The sequence below is a fragment of the Lepidochelys kempii genome, chromosome 2, assembly GCF_965140265.1.
Source record: "Lepidochelys kempii isolate rLepKem1 chromosome 2, rLepKem1.hap2, whole genome shotgun sequence".
NCBI classification, from domain to species: domain Eukaryota; kingdom Metazoa; phylum Chordata; order Testudines; family Cheloniidae; genus Lepidochelys; species Lepidochelys kempii.
Genome location: NC_133257.1, coordinates 182,120,276 through 182,140,236, shown reverse-complemented (window position 1 = coordinate 182,140,236; position 19,961 = coordinate 182,120,276). Strand labels below are relative to the sequence as shown.

General features: G+C 40.7%; 1 protein-coding gene across 4 annotated transcripts in view; it reads left to right on the top strand.

The window, feature by feature from the left end:
* The window catches only part of BMPER (BMP binding endothelial regulator), a 255,226-nt gene that overhangs the window by 115,564 nt on the left and 119,701 nt on the right, over positions 1-19,961 (top strand). For all 4 annotated transcript variants that reach the window (XR_012157448.1, XR_012157447.1, XM_073332937.1 and 1 more), the window contains exons 11-13: positions 1,878-1,923; positions 9,618-9,947; positions 17,047-17,383. Coding sequence is in view for 2 of the 4 variants with exons in the window: in XM_073332937.1 (XP_073189038.1) it covers positions 1,878-1,923; positions 9,618-9,947; positions 17,047-17,383 (713 nt within the window). In the remaining 2 variants the exon portion in view is untranslated. The remainder of the gene's footprint in view (positions 1-1,877; positions 1,924-9,617; positions 9,948-17,046; positions 17,384-19,961) is intronic.

The window sequence follows — 19,961 nt, the reverse complement described above, 5'->3', positions numbered from 1 at the left end:
CCAATCAACCCTCCCCCCTCAAGCCCTAATTATTCTTGCCTTTACAAAAATCCCCCCTCAAACATAGACTTGAAAACTCATGAAAAAGAAGAAAAATTCTAGAAAATAAAGAGACTTGAATGCAGTCTGCTTATAAATATTCATAGGTAAAAATGGGATCACATCACTTACCCCACTCCTTAGGGAACCCACAGCGCTAACGAACTCTTGCAGCACATGTTAGCAATAATGGGCTTCCTTATTGTACAAGACAAAAACAGGATCCCATGCCAACATAGTGGCTCAAGTAACCAGGCTCAGCAGGCTGCCTTGCAGATTCCAATTTCACTTGAATTCCTGCCATTTCCAGCTTGGCTGATGATTTCAACTCTTTTATTGAAACGGAGAGGTAAGAATATTCAGTATAATGTATGGGCATTAAGCTGCATGTCTCCCATTAATGCTAATAAGGGTTGCCCAATTAAATCTCTCTGTATATTATTTTGGGGGTTTATATGGCATTTAGTTAAAGGTGTTTAAAAGTGTTTTATTATAACAGGTGCTTGAGAGACTCAGAATCACAGTCTGGTCCCTGGTTGTCCCAATTTTCTGGGAGAGAGGTAACCTGCATGAGCTTGGTACCTGCTGCTGATTACTTCTCCATTCTCACCAGTTCTTGTGCTCTGGCTGGTGTACTGAGAAGGGCAGAGCCAAAGCTCTGTCTATTCACTGCCCAGTTGTAAGACAACCAGAGTAGCAGCCCTTCAGAGGCTGCTCTCCCCTTCCATGAGCTGCTATCAGTGATGTGGAGAGCCAATGCAGGGGAGTAAGGAAGTTCCATTTGCCTCCTTGCATGGGTATGCTGGGTAACTTACAAAGCAGTTTCCGTTATAACCACCCTAGGTTTCACTAAGGGTTTGTCTACACAAACAATTAGTTCATGGCAAGCTGGGCTGTGAATCTACCCTGCAGTAGCCTGCTGCAGACTAACTCTTTGTGTTGGACAAACCCTCAGAAACATCCACCTTCCAGGTTGAGATGTTCCATGTTTATTCTCAACTTGAAGGTGAGTTTCAGCAAATTTGAACTAAATCAATTAGGCCACTTTTTTATTCAGTGAAGATTTTAAAAGAACACATACACGCGTGCACACACAAACAAAAGCTCATATTTCCTAATTCTAGCAACTTCTATTTGAGACAGAACTATTTAAACACACCCACACCCACAACCCAAAAAGCCTTGGCCTGGGTAAAGTGTATTGAGCCTTTGCTCAATATTACTAATATTGGACCAAAGTCTTTGCTGATGTAAATAGTACACCCGTTGGCTCCAGCAGAGAATTTGGTTCACTATTTCTAGTTTAGTAATATGATTTTGTAAGGGATATCACCGTATTTATCCTTGGAAGAGAATTTGAATAAACTTGATTTGTACCAGTGAGATCTCTTCCTTGTATTTGTAGCTGAATGAATGAGTCTCTTTACTAGGGATTTCCCATAAGCAACTGAAGGGATACAAGCAATCTGCATCAGAAATGAACCATATGTATTTTATGGGGAAAAGGTTGGAGTCTTAGTTATATAAAACAACTAGTCTACTTTAGATAGCCATGAATACATGTGTACAAATTCCCCTCCCCCACCCCCGCCCCGCTCTCTCTCTAAGAGAAAAGTAGCAACAGAGAACCCTTTGAGTATTTTATTTCTTAGGGGACTGCCAGGAAGCTTTTTGAATAGTTCTGTCTGTTTTTAACACCTGATATTTGAAGCTGTAACCAGGGCATTGAGTTCAAACACAACTTGAACTATTTTCAAAGGTTTATCCAGCGTTACAACATAACAGTCGTTGCTCCAAAAACTCTTTCATTAAGCCAGTCTATCTTTTTTCCCTATTAGGGTAAGATCCTGAACAGAAAAGGATGCTGTCCTATTTGCACTGAAAGTGAGTAAGTTCCTTCTTCACATTTTAAAAGTTCTCTTTTATTCTATCAAGAAAGTGTTACAATTGAAACGTGCTCGCATTTCATCTCCCTCTTTTTTGAGGAGGCATAGGCAGGCGCTTTTAGCAGGGGACAGAGTTAATATAATATCTCCCATAAATTAAAAATAAAATATCTGTCAAAGGGAATTTTTAATCTTCCAATTACCACCTTTTGTGTGTGTCAAATTAGAGGAAACATTTCAGATATCATGCTCCAGGTCCTTCATGTTGATTTGTGGGAGTCAGAAAAGGTTTGCAGAAGTCAAACAGGAAGTCTGTGGCAGAGATAGGGAATACAATGGAACACAGGCCTCTTGATATAATTCTGTGCTTTAGCCATAGCATCATCCTTTCCCTCTCATAGCCCTATTATCAAAATATTTAAGCATCCCTATTCAGCAAAGCACGTAAGCCCATACTTAATGTAAAGGTAGGCACATGGTTAAGTGCTTTACTGAATAGGGATGCACTGCTGAATCAGGGCCTTAATACTTTATAACAGAGCAGTCCAAAAAACTAAACATAATTTCTATGGAAAATGTCTGTTTTTGTCTAAATTTTTTAATTTTTTGAAATTTGCCATCAGCTGTACTTTATAATCATTTATGTTGGCTGCTATCAGATTATACACATGATGTACAATAAGTCATTACTTCTTCCACTATGCATCTCAAACATACTGAGGCACTCTTAACATATTGCTGTTAGACATGTTTAGAGCAATTGTATAAACACCACTTGGCCTTAGTAAAGGAATTTATGGTTGAATTGGTGTCATGGTAATATCCTGTATTTATAAATTAATCCAACATATCTCTTACCATATGTCCAGTTTTCAGTACTCCAAGGCTAGAATGAGTGATATTGATAGCTCAGTGGTTTGAACATTGGCCTGCTAAACCCAGGGTTGTGAGTTCAATCCTTGAGGGGACCTTTTAGGGATCTGGGGCAAAAATTGGGGATTGGTCCTGCTTTGAGCAGGTGGTTGGACTAGATGATCTTCTGAGGTCCCTTCCAACCCTGATATTCTATGACATTGGTCATAGAAATATGTGACATATACTCAGAATGAGAGACAGTAAAGAGGAGCAGATGGAAGGATCTTGAAATGAAGCAGGTTTTGCTTTAACGGATATAAATTTTTCATTTCAAAGGCACAGAAACCTTCAGAGCCCTGGGTTCAAATACAACCTTTCACAAGTGCCATGAATTTGGTGACTTGAGTCTTGCGTCTAGTGGTCACCTTGTCAATTACAAAATCACAGCATGACTTGACCGTATGGGAAGCTTCCTGTAGAAATTCTTAGTCAATAATTAGTAGTAAGGCAACATCAGGATCATTTGAGAGGGAAGTAAATTAAAATCTTAAATGGATGATGCACCCCGTAATTCACTATCATTGAAAGCCTTCTTGAGTTGAACTAAAAGTATTTGCAAATGGACAGTGTGCCCTTCTTCTGGAGATGGATAAAGGGGAGAGGGTGAAGTCATTTTTTCAGAGCTATTTTCATTGAATTACAAGGTGTTCTGTTCTCCAGGTGCCAGGGGAATTGCTATTTTTATTTAAAATAAAAATAATTAAATTAAGATTAAAATGACTTTTGAAGGTTACAAAAGACTCCGTGGTGATTTATGTAAGCAATAACCCTCAACACAAGTGAAACTAAAGGCCAAGTGCCTTAACCAGTGAAGAAGAGTGTGAAGCTTATATACCTGCTGTTATTGAAGTACCAGCTGTAGCTCATCAAGTGACACCTTACTTAAGAACAGAGTAGCCAGGCCCTGGGCAAGTACACAGACAGGGGAGTGCTAAAGAAACCATGCCCCTCTTGCATTTTGGGCCTGATTCAACTCCTCCAGAAGTCAGTAAGTGTCTTTCCATTCACTTCAATGGACTGTAGATCAGGCCTTTTCTGGGCAGGGCTCGGGAAAACGGCACTCCCTCCTAGCAGCTGTAGAGTTTTTAGCCAAAACAGACAGAAGGGGAGTTATGGCCCCATCCCTTCTGCCCACACTGGCTGGCAGAGCTGCCTGGATGCAGAAATGGGAGCATTTTACATTATCCTAAAAGTTGGTGCAGTCGGCATGCTCCTCTGGGCCGACTGAAAGTACTATTCTTCTTGGATCTCCCTTTGGGATGGTATGTCTCAGCACTGGCCCCAATACTGAGGGGCAAATATCAAGCACAACGTAGCTTTTATAGAATAATTTTTTTAAAATTAACTAATGAGTTCCGAACTGTATAATTATAATGCAAAGTGCCAGATCATCAGAGGCCTTGCAACAGCAGCCTGCTTCTGATAAGATAAGATAAGATGTACACACATTACACCTATTAATACACTAGACATTTCTGGCGGTTCTAGCAGATGTGATTTCCCAAAGCAAAAACAACACAGGAGGTACAAGAACACACTGTGCTCAGGAGAGCTGAGTACTGATGTGCATAGCCAGTTTCTACAAACTTGGTCCAAAACAGTCATTGTTAAAAGACACATTTTTTTTTTAGTTTAAAATGTATTTTTCAAAACAGTTTGCGGCAGAGAGAAAAAGTACCTAGTCTCCTAAAGGGGTAGTAAGTCCCTTTTGTCTATTGCTGCTAGGATTAACTATAGTTAGTTTTGGCACATCCTTTCCTAAACTCCATGGCTGGTGTACAGTTATTACTAATTAAACACAGTGGTCAGACCAGTGGAAAATGTCGTTTAGTTCAACAGTTTAGTTTATCCTGTTGTAAAAGTGTAATGAAATATGGTCTTTTGGGCCTGGTTTACAAAAAGTGCCACTGACGTCAGTTCCATAAATTAATAATCCTATGTTATACCCAGATCATTTTCATATACTCCGCAACTGCCACTAAACTACATTCAAATGATATTAACAATCTAACCTCAACCCAAGACTAAAGGCAAGGAAATTTGGAATTCAGGTTAAATCTCTCATCCTTGCTTGGAAGGACTCACAACACTTGCTAAAGTTGTAGAGGGCATAGGCACTGTGAAAGCTTCCCACCACAGCTCTATGGATATGCTTTAATCCTGATCAGTTATCACGTCTGCTATCATGACTGAGCCACAACCTCTCTGTACTTCAATTTACCTGTTGTACCTGCCACAATTTGGTGCTGTGTGGTTTCATTAATTAAGATTTTTAAAGCCACTCTTAGATCTTCAGATGAAAAGTGCTATACAAGTCTACTAGTATCGTTTATTATTATTCCAGTTATAGGCCTTTTCTGGGCAGAGTGTGGCAGTCATGCCAAATCACTCTGTGATTTTGTAATTGACAAGTCATCACTATAGGCAAGAGTGAGGTCACGAAATTCTTGTGACATGTCATATTAGAATCCAAGTCTCTGGTAGTAACAACTGGTACCTTAATTTAGTGTAGTACATTGCTCCCTTTTATAGTAATCACTTTTTAAAAAACTCCTCTCATGGAAGTGTGTATCAACAAAATAGACTGCAAGGCTAAATACCTAGAAAAACTGCATGCGATTTACCGATACAGACTTTTCAGCTGTCATGGTCTACTGCATGAGTATGTAATTAGACAAATCTGAATAGCAATTTTATTTATGAATTAGACCATATCTTCTCCTGCGGAGTTTTGTTTTGTTTTTTCTTTTTCTTTTGACAAAAACACCCTACAATGTGCATTATATCAAGCTGTACCATGGGGCAATTATGATGAAAGTATTATAGGGATTAGCATTTTTAAATTAAAAAATGAAATTCTGTTGTGCATGTGCCGTTAATAATTTGCCCCATTTAATTTAGGGCTTAGTTTACCATTTGGCCTAATTACATTCAAAGTTTCATTTTGGTTTTAAAAAGCTGAGTCCTTTATGAGTTATAGATGTACAAATAAATCACCTTAACCAGTAAACTTCTATTTTTTCCCCTCTATCTCTTTACTTAGAAAATGTCCAAACCAGTTTCCTCAGAGCTCACTCCAGTGGCTAAATAATAATTTATTTAGGATATCTGCTCCCCACTGCATGACTTCTTGCTTTATGAATGCCAAATTTAAGCCAGTCTGCTAGGAACTGGAACGATCTAGGTCACAGGCAAATTTTAGATCCTTTAGGTGGGTGGAGACTGAATATATTGTATGAGATGTACACAAAGGCCGCAATTTTCAACAGCAGAAGCCTAATGGTAGGCTCCTAAGTCCATGTTTAGGCTGCTAAATAAGTGATCTTATTTTTAAAAGTGTCAACCACCCAGCAGATCTCACTGAACTCAGCAGTTGGGAAAATAAGGTCATTTATTTAGGAGTCAAAATGTGGGCTTAATTTGGGATTTTCAAAGGATCCCAAGGGAATTAGGGATGCAACTGGATGATAGTCACCTAACTCTGTTCTGCCCTTTTGAAAATCCCAAACTTTCTGAAAATCTTGGTCAAAGTCTTTAAGAGGTGAGGACCAAATGTGTGTGCATGTAAACACGGGGACTATGCTAGTCCCTTTACATGTCCAGTTGTTGGTACATCCCCTGAATGACTTCAATATTGCTGAAGAGGGCTGCTCATACACTGTTAACTAAAGAACCACTGCTTCCAATAGGTCTCATGGGGGATATCTTTGGGGGGGGAAAAGAACATAAACAATCTGTGATTAAAACCCTTCTGAGTGAGGAGGAAGGGGAAGCAAGCTACAAATGGTGGCTGGAAACCTTTTTGTATCCTTTGCCCTTTACAATCCCGCTACACTCTGCATTTAAGCTTTCTTTTCAGTCCTCCTTGTTGGCTAGTGTCTGAGGAATCTCTCACACTCATGCAAACTGTTGATTTTTTTTAAACACATTTCTAACAGAACTTTCAGAAATATTTTATACAAAGGCACTGTAGTAGCAGATAATTTAGACTATTCATAGGTAACTCTCTTTTTAAATTTCAGTTCTTAAAGTAAACAACATTTGCATCAGACATTGAATTGTCCAGCCCAGAATATATTCTTTTTTTATTGTAAGTGCACTGCACCAAGTTGACATATGATGTGACACGATGTAACATAACGTAAAACAACTTTACTCTGCATAACATGTTAGAAATTAAAAACAAATATTTCTTTTGGATCCTGTCAGTACTAACAATTTAGCTGGCACATATCTAAATGATGTTTGTTCTCTGTGTCTTGATTCTTAACCATGTCTGTCTTAGCTGAATAAAAAAAGACACTAGGTAATAATATGTACAATAACCCCATATTCTTGGCCTCCAGAAACACAGACAAAAAACAGTTCTTTTCATTGAAATTTTCCCCATGGTTTGGGCTATTTTGTTGTTGCTGATTTCCTCATTTTCTTAGAAGTTCCCTGCCCACATGAATATAAATAATATCTAATTTCTTAAAACAAATAAGGAAATAAATTTTATGCAAATAATTGCATTGGTACCCAGGAAAATGAAGACAAAATGCTAATATAATACTTACCAGTAGCATCAGAACCTGATGCTATAATTCTTTAAATGGGTAACTATCACTTGAAATCAATAGAACTAGTCATCAGTAAAATAAGACTCCTTTGAGGTGAATAGTATTATCCTTATCCTTTTCAGATGAAGAAACTGAGGCACACAGAAGTTGGTGCCCACATTTTAAAAAATGCTCCTTAATTTATTTATTTTTAGTGCTCATTTGGTAATTCGTAAGGCATGATTTTCAGAGGTGCCGAGCCTCTACAGCTCTCATTGACTTCAGCTGGTGTATGTTGATGCTTCAAAAGCAGCATTAATGTACACCTGTATTTTGTTGATTGCAGCACCATGTACATCCTTGCTATGCAGACTATTCCTGCCAGAAACAGCAGTAATCAGCTGATGGTAGTGTTACTAGTGTTTATTGCTGCATCAGGAGGTGGAAACTCTAAAATATATGAGCCATTCCCCTTAATCCCTAGACCCTGCCACTGAAGTCTCCTCTGTATCTCTGGTCATACATAACCTACACACAGCCTCTCCATTGGAGGGGAGTTAGAATCTGTGGGCTGGTCTTCATTACGGGGATATCGATGCTGCTGCAATTGATGCAGCAGGGGTCGATGTTGTAGGTCTAGTGAAGACCTGCTAAATTGATGGCAGAGTACTCTCCAGTCAACCCCGGTATTCTAGCTCCCCGAGAAGAGTAAGGAAGTCGACTGCAGAGCATCTCCCCTCAACGCAGCAAAGTGAAGACACCGGGGTAGGTTGACCTAAGCAATGTGTAGCGTAACTTAGGTGGACTAACCCCTGTAGTGAAGACAAGCCCTTCTTTAGGCTATATCTACACTACAAATTACTTTTGTATAATTTACATCGCTCAGGGGTGTGAATAATTCACATCCCTGAGGCATGTAAATTATACCAACCTAAGCACCAGTGAATAGCTACCGCCTCTCGCGGAGGCAGGAGTTACTAAATTGGTGGGAGAGCTCTCTGTCGGCTTGAACCATCTTCACCAGAAGTGCGACAGCGGTGCAGCTGCATCAGTGAAGCTGTGCTGCTTAGCACAGTGGGGTGCTAGTCTATGACTGGTTCCCCTACGTGCTACAGCAATACAAAAAATCTATAAAAATAATAGTCGGGGTGAAAAAAATGCACTTTGCTCCCCAGTGACTTCTCTGACACCTTCACAGACGAAAACACCAGCCAGAAATTTGTCCTACATTTGTAGAAAATATTGATGTAAGTAAATCACACTATTAGATATTCACAAAGTGCTTGTTTTTCAGCCAATATTGACTTAAACCAGGTATCAACAGAACCATATTGACTAAAAAATCAAAGTGGATAAATTATATTAGTGGTTAGATTATGTTTTATAGAATTATATAGTGAATGTGAGAGTACATTTTATGTGTAGGCATTAGATTCACTGGTAGGCAAATTTACAGCTACTTTATGTCTCTGGAGCAGAGCAGGCCAGCCAGAACAAACAAGTGAATCTGGCCAAACAACTATATCTGTCTATCTCTATAATATAAAAGTTATGTATATAAATATATAAGCATGTAAGGCCAGATCCAGAAACTGCTGAAGTCAATGGTACAATGCCCATTGATTTCAATGAGGTAGGATATAACTCGTGTATATATATATATATATATATATATATAATTAAAATTATATCATGGAACATATATATGTTCCATATTTCTGTCACTGTTAACGCCTTCAGCGTGCAATAAAACCTACATGCCCAGACCCTTGTGCCTGCCCAAAGCCCCAGTGATTCCACTGGGCTGTGCACAGAAACAAGGATTTGGGCACAGGCAAAGATGTGACTGCAGGATCAGGGCCTTTGGTTGCTGGAACTGAAATTTTTAAAATAATCTAACATAGTTTATCCCACCTGTTTATTTCTTTTCTATGTTTCATTCAGCGTGAGTGGTGGAATTAGACTGGTCGGTTTGTCTTTTGTTTCTAGCTAGTTCCACAAATGTTGATGTTTATTTTCCCAACCCTGAAAAGAATGTTTAAATTGAAAAAATAGAAAGCAACAAGCTTGTCATTCAATTAAAAAAAATTTATTATTATTAGTTGCCCTCCACTTCCACCTAACTGTGAACTTTTGGGCATATAAGGGTGGGCTGTGTCTCTTAAGTTCCTATCAACTGCTGCTTTTCAGACTTCAATTGGTCTTGATGGTGCTTTTGTTTCTCACTTACCTGCAGAGCCTGGAGTTTGCACTGTATTTGGAGACCCCCACTACAACACTTTTGATGGAAGGACATTTAACTTTCAGGGAACATGTCAGTACATTTTGACGAAAGACTGCTCCTCCTCTGCCTCGCCCTTCCAGGTGCTGGTGAAAAACGATGCCCGCCGGACCCGTTCTTTCTCCTGGACAAAATCTGTGGACCTTGTGTTGGGCAGAAGCACTATTAGCCTCCAGCAGCACCTTACAGTGAAATGGAATGGGACCCGGATATCACTGCCTTGCGAGACTCCTCAGTTTCAGATCGACTTGGATGGTTACTTGCTGAAAGTGACCACCAAAGCAGGTGGGGCTTGCTCCAAATCAGAAACATTAGAAGAAGCATAAAAGATGCTAATATGGTAGTGTCTCCCCTAATATGCTAATATGATAAGATGCTAATATGGTAGTGTCACTCAGAGTTTGTGTGTGTATGGGGGTGGGGGGGATGTGAGAAAACCTGGATTTGTGCTGGAAATGGCCCACCTTGATTATCATGCACATTGTAGGGAGAGTGGTCACTTTGGATGAGCTATTACCAGCAGGATAGTGAGTTTGTGTGTGTGGTTTTTGGGAGGGGGGTGAGGGGGTGAGAGAACCTGGATTTGTGCAGGAAATGGCCCAACTTGATTGTCATGCACATTGTGTAAAGAGTTGTCACTTTGGATGGGCTATCACCAGCAGGAGAGTGAATTTGTGTGGGGGGGTGGAGGGTGAGAAAACCTGGATTTGTGCTGGAAATGGCCCAACCTGATGATCACTTTAGATAAGCTATTACCAGCAGGAGAGTGGGGTGGGAGGAGGTATTGTTTCATGGTCTCCGTGTATATAATGTCTTCTGCAGTTTCCACAGTATGCATCCGATGAAGTGAGCTGTAGCTCACGAAAGCTCATGCTCAAATAAATTGGTTAGTCTCTAAGGTGCCACAAGTACTCCTTTTCTTTTTATCAATATTAATTAATTCAACCTTACAACATCCCTTTGAGGCATGCAAGAGCAGAGATTCATCTGCAAATTACAATTTGTATGCAGATTCTCTTTTCAGAATGTGTTACTTTCTGCAAATGGCAACCCTGTCCATGGACAGTTTATGTATGTAAATGCATATATGAATTTCACTTCCAGTGACTTCTAAATGGTTTGCCTATGGTCACCATGTGACATGCTGTAACACTGAACAATAGAAAGCTGGTTCTCAAACAGGACTTCATGTTTTCGGTGATAGCAAAAAATTGTGCTCCATGTTAGTGTGTATATAATCACAATTCCACACTGGCAGTGAATTGCTAGGCAAAGACCGAATGAGTTGCATATGCAAAATTGTGGACAAAATTCACTGGGCATACCAAATTATGCCCACCAAAAGGGAGGCTCCAGTTGGAAAACCAGGCCCTGGCTTGCTGTATTACGTCAGCTGCTTGCAGTGTTCTTTCTTTATCTGAATGAGAGCATCTGTGTGGAGCTGTGATCCAGGCGTTTGGTCTCCTTTGTGTTGTTAGACCCAGAAGTGGGAACAAATGGGAACAGTCAGAACATCTGGTAACTTTTGTGAAGGAATAAGGAAGTGAGAGAGCAGATACCCAGGTCTGCTGAATCCTAGCAAATATGTTAATTGTCGAAATGTTGGACCATTGGGCATACAGCTGTTCTGATAAACTAATCTGAGACTGTAGAACCCCAGCAGAGATAAACAGAGGGTGGAAGTTAAGAAAATACTCATTAGCACACATCAGGTAGGTAGAAGTCACGGGAAATTTCACTTATACAGTGGAGTACTGTTTCAGAGAGAATAATATTTACTGTTAATTCAATTAAATGCCATGTGAAAGCAGTGAAACCAGTCCCTCCGATAAAGTGATACAGTCACAGACATGAGGCACAGTGATACTCATTAGCTAGCATGATTATTTTACACGTATCATAGCATCCACTTCTGAGATGAGAATTGAGATACCTATTCACATATCCACTGGAAATGTAACCCTGCATAATGTGGATCCCAGCTCTGGGCTTGTTCCTCGAAATGGCAAGGCAGATTTTTGTGCCTGTCTGTAAAATGTACACAAGAGGACCATTACTCAAAAGTTCTAATTTAAAGCATCTTGAGGGTTTCTCTCTGCAGTCAGCTGAACACTGTGAATTCTAGTGATGTGGAATTCATTAGCCAACCACAGCCCAGAGAGAGGTTCTGAATCAAAGACGACTGGCAGCTAATCCTGCTGCTGTTCCATTTGTTGTTGACATAAGGCCAATAAACAACTGCATACATCTTTGTCCCTGTGGTGGAAGATGTAGTGCAAATATGACATATGACAGCGTCCTGAATAATATGTAATTGCTGCAAATTATAGTCCGAATAATTCTTCGCTTTAATGGACAAGGATCAGATTTCTTTCACTGAACACACCGCTAAGGGCCAATTCCTCTTTGCCTGGGCAAACAACATCTGAAAACAACAGAACTACCTGGCTCCTCTGCATAGTGGCAGAACTTGCTACAGAGAGGCTGTGCAGGGAGATGGAAAGTATTGAGCACCAGGAAGCAGCGATTCTGGTTCTGCCACGCTCTCTGATGGTGCAAATAGTTGGTCAAGTGTACTGTAGTGGATCTGTGGTTTTGTAGAGACTTTGTCTAAAATCCCCATGTTGGAAACAGAAGGGAGCACGGCTGATATTATGCGGGAATTCTACTATTAGGATGGGAGAGTATTCTGTCTGCACAAACCTTGCACAGATCCTCTGTACAAATCCTATTTGCTGAGGCTTTGTGTACAAGTATTTGGACCTAAACCCTTAGAGCAGAATTTTGGCTGCCAGATCTTGAGGATACTTTAACTGTGAAAAATTCTGCAGAACAATTGATGTGAGCCTCCAGCAAGTAAGACTCAGTGTGGGACATGCATAAATGAACAATGAATTTTTTACAATTCAGTATCCTGTGCCAAGTTAAGCTGAGTAACAAGTTGGTTTAGCATCCCTCAAAAAAGGGAAAATTGGAAAACCCTAAAACGTAACTCAAAAAATGTTCCTATGCTGCACATCCCCAGATGGGACAGATGCTGCATCCTTTGGCTTCAAATCCTGCCAATTGCTTACACCCTGACTCCCATCCAAGAGAATGGGAAACTCATCTATTCAGTGAAAAAAAAATAGGCACCAAGTAATACTTTCAAACAGTTTCTGTCTGCCAAGGAGACCATTTCAAACATTATTCCATAGAATAATCCCTTTTGTTAGTTGGTTTATTGAAATAAATGAAAATTTCCACATATGCACCAACAAAAAGATACACATTATACAGTGTAATCAGGCAAGAATGAAAATATCCTGTATATTACAGTATTAGCTAATGTCATAATATAAACACGATTCCTCCTTATCCAAAAGCAGAAAAGGCTCCATTAGAGAGAGAAATCTTTATTTTGTTCATCAAAACCAAAGAAGCATCACTGAATGGTTGAAAAATAATGAATCTAAAAATGTAGCATTATACAGTTACAAAAGGTTCATTAAGACCTGAAAATGAAATCAGGAGATAGTGTAATTAAACTAAATGCAGTTTTAGAAAAGTCCTGTTTTACTAGTGCGACAGTTGCTATCTTGGTCAACGCTGGGAACTGAACCAGGAACTGACACATTTAGAAGTACAAATGTCTACAGCTTGTCTTAAAGAGCCAGAATTTGTAGTGGGAGACTTTAATTGACATCTTCTCTGGATGGGGCTCAGAGAGAGGGGGGGCATGAACACACACTGACTAGCTCTTTAAAATATTGTAAAGCAGTGGTCTCCAACCTTTTAATGACCAAGATATCTTTGTGAATTTAAGGGCAACCTGAGATCTACTCTACTCCTTCCGCGAGGCCCCACACCTTCCCCAAAGCCGCGCCCCACTTACTCCATTTCCCGCCCCTGTCATTTGCTGTCCCCCACCCTCACTCACTTTCACCAGGCTGGGGCAGGGGTTGGGGTTCGGGAGGGGGTGTGGGCTAGGGCCAAGGGGTTCACAGTGTGGGAGGGGACTCTGGGCTGAGCCTGGGGTATGGGGTTGGGGTGCAGGAGGGGGCTCTGGGCTGGGGCAAATTGTTGGGGTGCAGGATGGGGTACAAGGGGGATGGGATGCTGGGTCTGGGAGGAGGGTCAGGGCTGGGGCTTGGGGTGCAGGAGGGGCTATGGGGTGCTGGCTCTGGGAGGGGGCTCAAGGCTAGGGGTTGGGGTGCGGCCTGCCTCCTGCCGGGCAGCACTTATCTCTGGTGGCTCCTGGTCGGCAGCATAGCGTGGCTGCCGCTAAGAGAGGCTCCCTGCCTACCTCAGCCCCACGCCACTCCCAGAAGGGGCCAATGCGCCCCTTTGGCCCCTGGGGGTCCACGTGGCTCCACACGTTGCCCCTCTCTGTAAGCACCACCCCCACAGCTCCCATTGGCCACAGCTCCCCATTCCTGGCTAATGGGAGCTGCAGGGGCGGTGACTGCAGGCAGGAGCAGCGCGTGAAGGGAGACCCCTGCCCCTCCGCTCCCGGGGCTACGCTGGCCACTTCTGGGAGCAGCTTGGGATTGGGCTGGCAGGGAGCCTGTCTTAGTGGCTACCCCACTGTGCCGCTGGAGATCGCGATCGACTGGGAGATCCTCTAGGATTGATCCGTTAATCACGATCGACTGGTTGGTGACCACTGTTGTAAAGGATACAGGAACATTTAGAATAGTTTATTTAGGGCTGTGCTGCACAAGCCTTATTAAAGCTGGTAATCATGAGTAGTTCCACTGACGTCAATGAATCACTTTTTAGACATCAAATTGCTGATGGAAAATAAATATGAAATGCCTTAAAACACCAAGTTTAGATCCATTTTTCAGAATTCAAGTGCTCACCAACATGAGTAAGGGCTGAGTAATCTAACCCTTTCTGAATTAGCATTACTCCTGAACTAGTTGGGTGTGGGACATTCTCCCTTCCCGTCCCTTTGTGACTCCACTTCAGGTCAGCAGCCTCATGAAGCTCATTAATGGAATGAGTTGAGCATAAACTCTTAAAGTAGAGTTATGTTATAAACCAAGATGAACTAGAACTTAGATTTGGGCACCCCAAACTTTGGTGACGTTTCGATTTGGATTCAGATCTGTACTCTGTGGCTCGGTCCTATCTCTAGCTCTGAAAAATTATTCTGCAAACGTGGTCTTCAATCTTTATTCTATGTCAGTGACTCTTCCATATGGAAAAGGTTCGGTTTAAACGTCAACGGCAAGATTTTTCCAAATGCCAGCACGGCAAGCTTTGTATGGGGTCTGAAAATCAAGCTGTATTTTATTTTGTGCAGTGTCGTCAGAAACAAAGATGGCTGGAGTGGTCTGGCAGTCTTGTTGATGCATGAAGCAGCGTAAAAGAAATTTTTCCTCCTTGCTGCTCTGCTGGCTCTTTGTCAAAAATAGTGAAGCCTTTTTTTTTTGGTCAGCAAACTGCACAATAAATACATAGCGCCCATTATAGTGCTTTTTCTCGGTAAATCTCAAAGCACTTTACAAAGGAGGGAAGTATCGTTAACCCTATTTTCCAGATGGGGAAACTGAGGCACAGAGAGGAGCAAACAAGTTGCCCAAATTCACCCATCAAACCAGCAGCAGAGTTAGGAATAGAACCAGGGCTCCAGTATTTCGTTATATGGCCCTAGCCACTAAGCTACACTGCCTAGTGAATAGAACACTGCATGGAAACTAGAGTGCCACTATGAGAGGACACAAAGGCCCTGTCCATGCTAGAACTTACAACGTCAGGAACTGTTTTCAGACATGATTAGGACATAACATTTTTGTAACATTGTTTACTTCCACACTAATGTGTTAGAGCCACAGTAAGAAACCATACTATAGAAACAACCTGTGTGGGGAGGAATATTGGGCAGGTACTTGCAAAATCTTGCTTGCCAACTGTCTCCCAAAACCATTGTTGCTTACATGTCTCAAGACAGAGTGTGGCCAAGGCAATATATGCCAATGACAAAGCACCTCTTTTGCAGCCATTGTTCTGACTGCAATAACCGTTTAAGCATATCCTGTTTTATTTGAGGGCTATGCACATTGGAACTGTAGTGTGAGCCAATGAGAACTTTTTACAGAAGAAACTGTGCCAGTTTTGAATGGCGTGATTAGTTTTTTTAGTTAGTTGTATACATAAACATAGCGGGGAATACAGATGGCATTATGGGTGATAAGATTGGGCGTAATGAAATCCAGGTTGTCTTCTGGACTCTGCCACTAACTTCTTGTGTGAATTTGACGAAGTCATTTATTCTCGCTCATGTCTCATTTCCAATAAAATAGGGATAGTGATACTTACTTTCCTCAAAGGGATGTTGGGAGGAGAAATTAACGTTGGTTGAGTGCTTTGTTCTGCTTTCATGGAAACATGCTACATAAGTGTAAAGTGTTTGTAAAGTATGATTATCGGGTGATAGTGGCTATAAGAATTAAAATAAAGGTTAAGAATTTCTGGTGGGAGTTGAACCTTAGCAGCTCCCAATGTTCTTTTTTTATCCAAAATAATAACAAAATGGTGGGGATTTATTATAATACTTTCTCATAGAAAACAATTTAAAATTCAATGTCCTGAAAGTGGAAAATCTTAGGTTTAAGAAAGTGCTGTCAGACACAGAATGTAGCAACCCACCTGGATCTCAGCTGCTGGGTGAGTGTTCAGTCCCTCTCCCCCTTTCAACTGGGTTGGTAATTTATGAAGATGAGTTGGGTCAAGGATTGGTAATGGGCTTACAGACCCCTTAAGCCCTTTTAGTTAAGTATTTTGAATCCATTTCAGGTTGGTACTGTCTGATCATTGTTACCCATCGGACATATCTTTATTGACCTGCGTGAGATGAATTGTTGGTCTCAGACTAGATGTCCCTATCCAAAGGAGTTATCAGTTGGCAACATGAGGAGAGAGGGCAGGGATTGAATGCTCTTTTAGAGCAAGTGGCTTCTCCAGAACTCATTGGTGATGTGCTGTGGTATAGGCAAAGTTTGTCCAGTGCTACATCTTTTCCTACATAATGAGTGAAATCCTGGCTCCATTGAAATCATGGGAGTTTTGCCATTGACTTCAATGGGGTCAGGATTTCGCTTACAGTACGTCTGTTTTGTCTCCAGATCTGTCAATCAAGTACCTTCCACCAGAAAAACAAACTATCCAGATCCACCGAACACTTACAATTCCTTGTAATCATCTTTGATCCGAGTAATATTGCACTTACTGTAAAGGAGGCCCTTACTGAGGCATGTATAGATTTCATGAAGGAAACCAAATGTTTTTACTTAGGTTCTCTTCAAAACTCGTTTAAGTGTAAACGTATAAACTCGTTTATAAACACAAATAGCTCTTAGTTATTAACTTTTCCCCCTCTTCTTCCTCTCTGAAATAGGCTTGGAAATCTCCTGGGATGGAGACAGTTTTGTCGAAGTCATGGCTGCACCACATCTGAAAGGCAAACTCTGTGGCTTGTGTGGCAACTATAATGGGCACAAGAGAGATGACCTGGTAGGGGGTGATGGTAATTTCAAATTTGATGTGGATGACTTTGCTGAGTCCTGGCGTGTGGAGTCGAATGAGTTCTGCAGTCGCCCACAGAAGAAAGCTGTGCCTGAACTGTGCCAAGGAACAGTGAGGGTAAAACTTCGGGCCCATCGGGAATGCCAGAAACTCAAGGCTTGGGAGTTTCAGAATTGTCACTCAACGATGGCTTATGCTACGTTCTATCGGTAAGTGCAGACGGCCGAGGAGTGAGGGGGGGACTGGTGGAGAGCTGTTGTGTGGGAATGTGGTGATGCAAATTTGCACTTAGTTGGCCCTGATTCAGGAAAGTACTTAAGAAAGTGCTAACTCTAAGCAGGTTCTTAGCTCCAATTGACTTCAATAGGACTCAAGCACATGCTGAACAGCTTTCTTGAATCAGGTCCTAGAACTGGAAATAGGAACAGAAAGTGCAATAGAGCAGCTACAATTGAAAAAGAAAGCTTCATAATTGCCAGATTAGAAGACTGCTGTTTGAAACGCCCACAGAAGAGAGCAGGGGTAAATGCAAGGCCACAGAACATATTGCTGGAGTCAGTTGTAAAACTCCTGTTGACTTTGATGGGACCAAGACTTAGTTCACAGTGCTCCACGTTTCCCATGGGCTTTTTAGAACTGATTTTGTTTAAGACAGTTGTACCATCATTTCCTGACTGACGAAATGTGTGTGTTAGAGCTTAAAAGGATACAGTAAATAGAATGAGCCTGGTCTGCCTGTTTCACCCTGGGAGCAAAGGAAAAGGGAAGGCAACCAAGACACTTGGCCGGAGTAATTTATCTAAGCCTTTTTATCATTAAAACGCCTCTGGCCTAAACCACCGAGAGATTATTTCTGCTCTTTAATTGTCGTGAGTTTATTTGCTCCTCTCCCAGTAAATAAAATCCTATTTTCTTTAGATCGCCTGACATAAAAGATAAAAGCAAGCTGGGTCAGAATTGCATGATTGTGGATGGAACTGACTAACTTCATAGTTGCAGCTCTTTGTACTTGAGCACATCTGCTGAACTACTGGGCTCATTTATAATGGCTTTTTAAAATTACTGTATTTCCCTCATGAATTGCCTTTCTTCCTCTTCTGTGAGGAGCCTGAAAGCCTTTTATCTACTCTAACAGAGTATGGCTGAGTGCTGGGGAATGCTAGAAAATTCAGCATATCCTGGTTTCCAGGCTGTGTCTGTCTGGGTCCTCAGTCTATTGCCTGGCTCATAAGATAGGGAGATAATGTAAGAATGAGGGAGGTCCTATCTGTAACTTTTATAATGTTTAATTTTGTTGTTGGTGGTAGTGGGAACACCAGAGAGTATTAGAAATGCTAACACACACAGTAGAAGTGTTGAATGTACTTCGACAATATTCCTACCTCACTTTTGCCATTATTTAAAGGTAAGTGTTGAAAATGAAAATAGAGAACAGGCACAGAAAGTTTAAGCTAGATTTTCTCTTTCATTTCACATTTAGTTTTTTTCTCTTTCCTTTAAAGTGGCTTGTGATTAATTTATTGCAAAGCACTCTCTGAGACCATGAAAGAAAATGATTTATATCTTGGCAAGGGCAGCCAGGAAAGATCTTTGAATCCTCACACAAAATACTATGGTGGATTTTCTTTTCTTGCGTTAGAAAATAGTATTGTGTCAGATCTGGAAACACAATGAAAGTTTGCTTGATTTAAGTATATGTCTTTTGTAGAAAGGGCTGTTTTACATAGAGCTGTGTGGAAACTGGAATGTCTATCCCATGGAAAATTTCACATTTCTGAAAAAAAATTTCATTCCTATTTGAAATGAAAAGTTGGCTATATGAATTTTTCCACCGTATGGACAGTTTAAAAAATTCTGGTTTGGGGGTCGGACAGCCCAGTGAGCCCAGGCTAGTTTCCATTGACAAGTTCCTGCAGAAAGTTTCAATTCAGTCTAGTTTGCATTTTCTGATAGAAAAGTGTTCTGTCAGCAAATTTTCTACCAGCTCAAGGTACACAATTTAAAAGACTGTAATTTGGATTGAGCATCAAATTCTTCCGGAGTTTGTTTCCTGAAACTTTGCATTCATATTTTCAGACTTTAGGGTGACTCAGATAGAGCTATGAGAATCAAAAGCAAAATGCCTAATGAAACTCAGTGCAGACATTACCTGTTACTAGAACCAAGTGAAAAGTTTGCTGTGAACAATTTATTAAGTGGATTTGGCCCTTTTACATAATAGCAAAATTTCCATAACCAGATAGTGACTTTTGGAAATTTGTTCATCATTTGAAAAATGTTTGACAAATGTTTTGCAAACAAATTTTAGCCCATGGATTTCTCATGAACTAAGAGGATTCCCTTGATCATTCAAATTTGTAAAATAAAATAAAAAATTGGTATTTTATATGATTAGTTCCATGTCAATTAATTTCTTTTTTACCTGACCCATACTACAAGATGGCCATGTGAACCTTTTCAACATAAATCTTCACCCTTCTTGAAAATTTATGGTATTTCAATTTTCCAGGAACATTCTCCTAAACAAAACATTATTGGCAAATGAACAGTTACAGAAATCAAATTATAAAGGTGTGTAAATATCACCAAAACAGTTTGATTCAGAATTAACAAAAATATTCACAGAATGCACATGATTCATAGAATCATAGAATCATAGAATATCAGGCTTGGAAGGGACCTCAGGAGGTCATCTAGTCCAACCCCCTGTTCAAAGCAGGACCAATCCCCAATTAAATCATCCCAGCCAGGGCTTTATCAAGCCTGACCTTAAAAACTTCTAAGGAA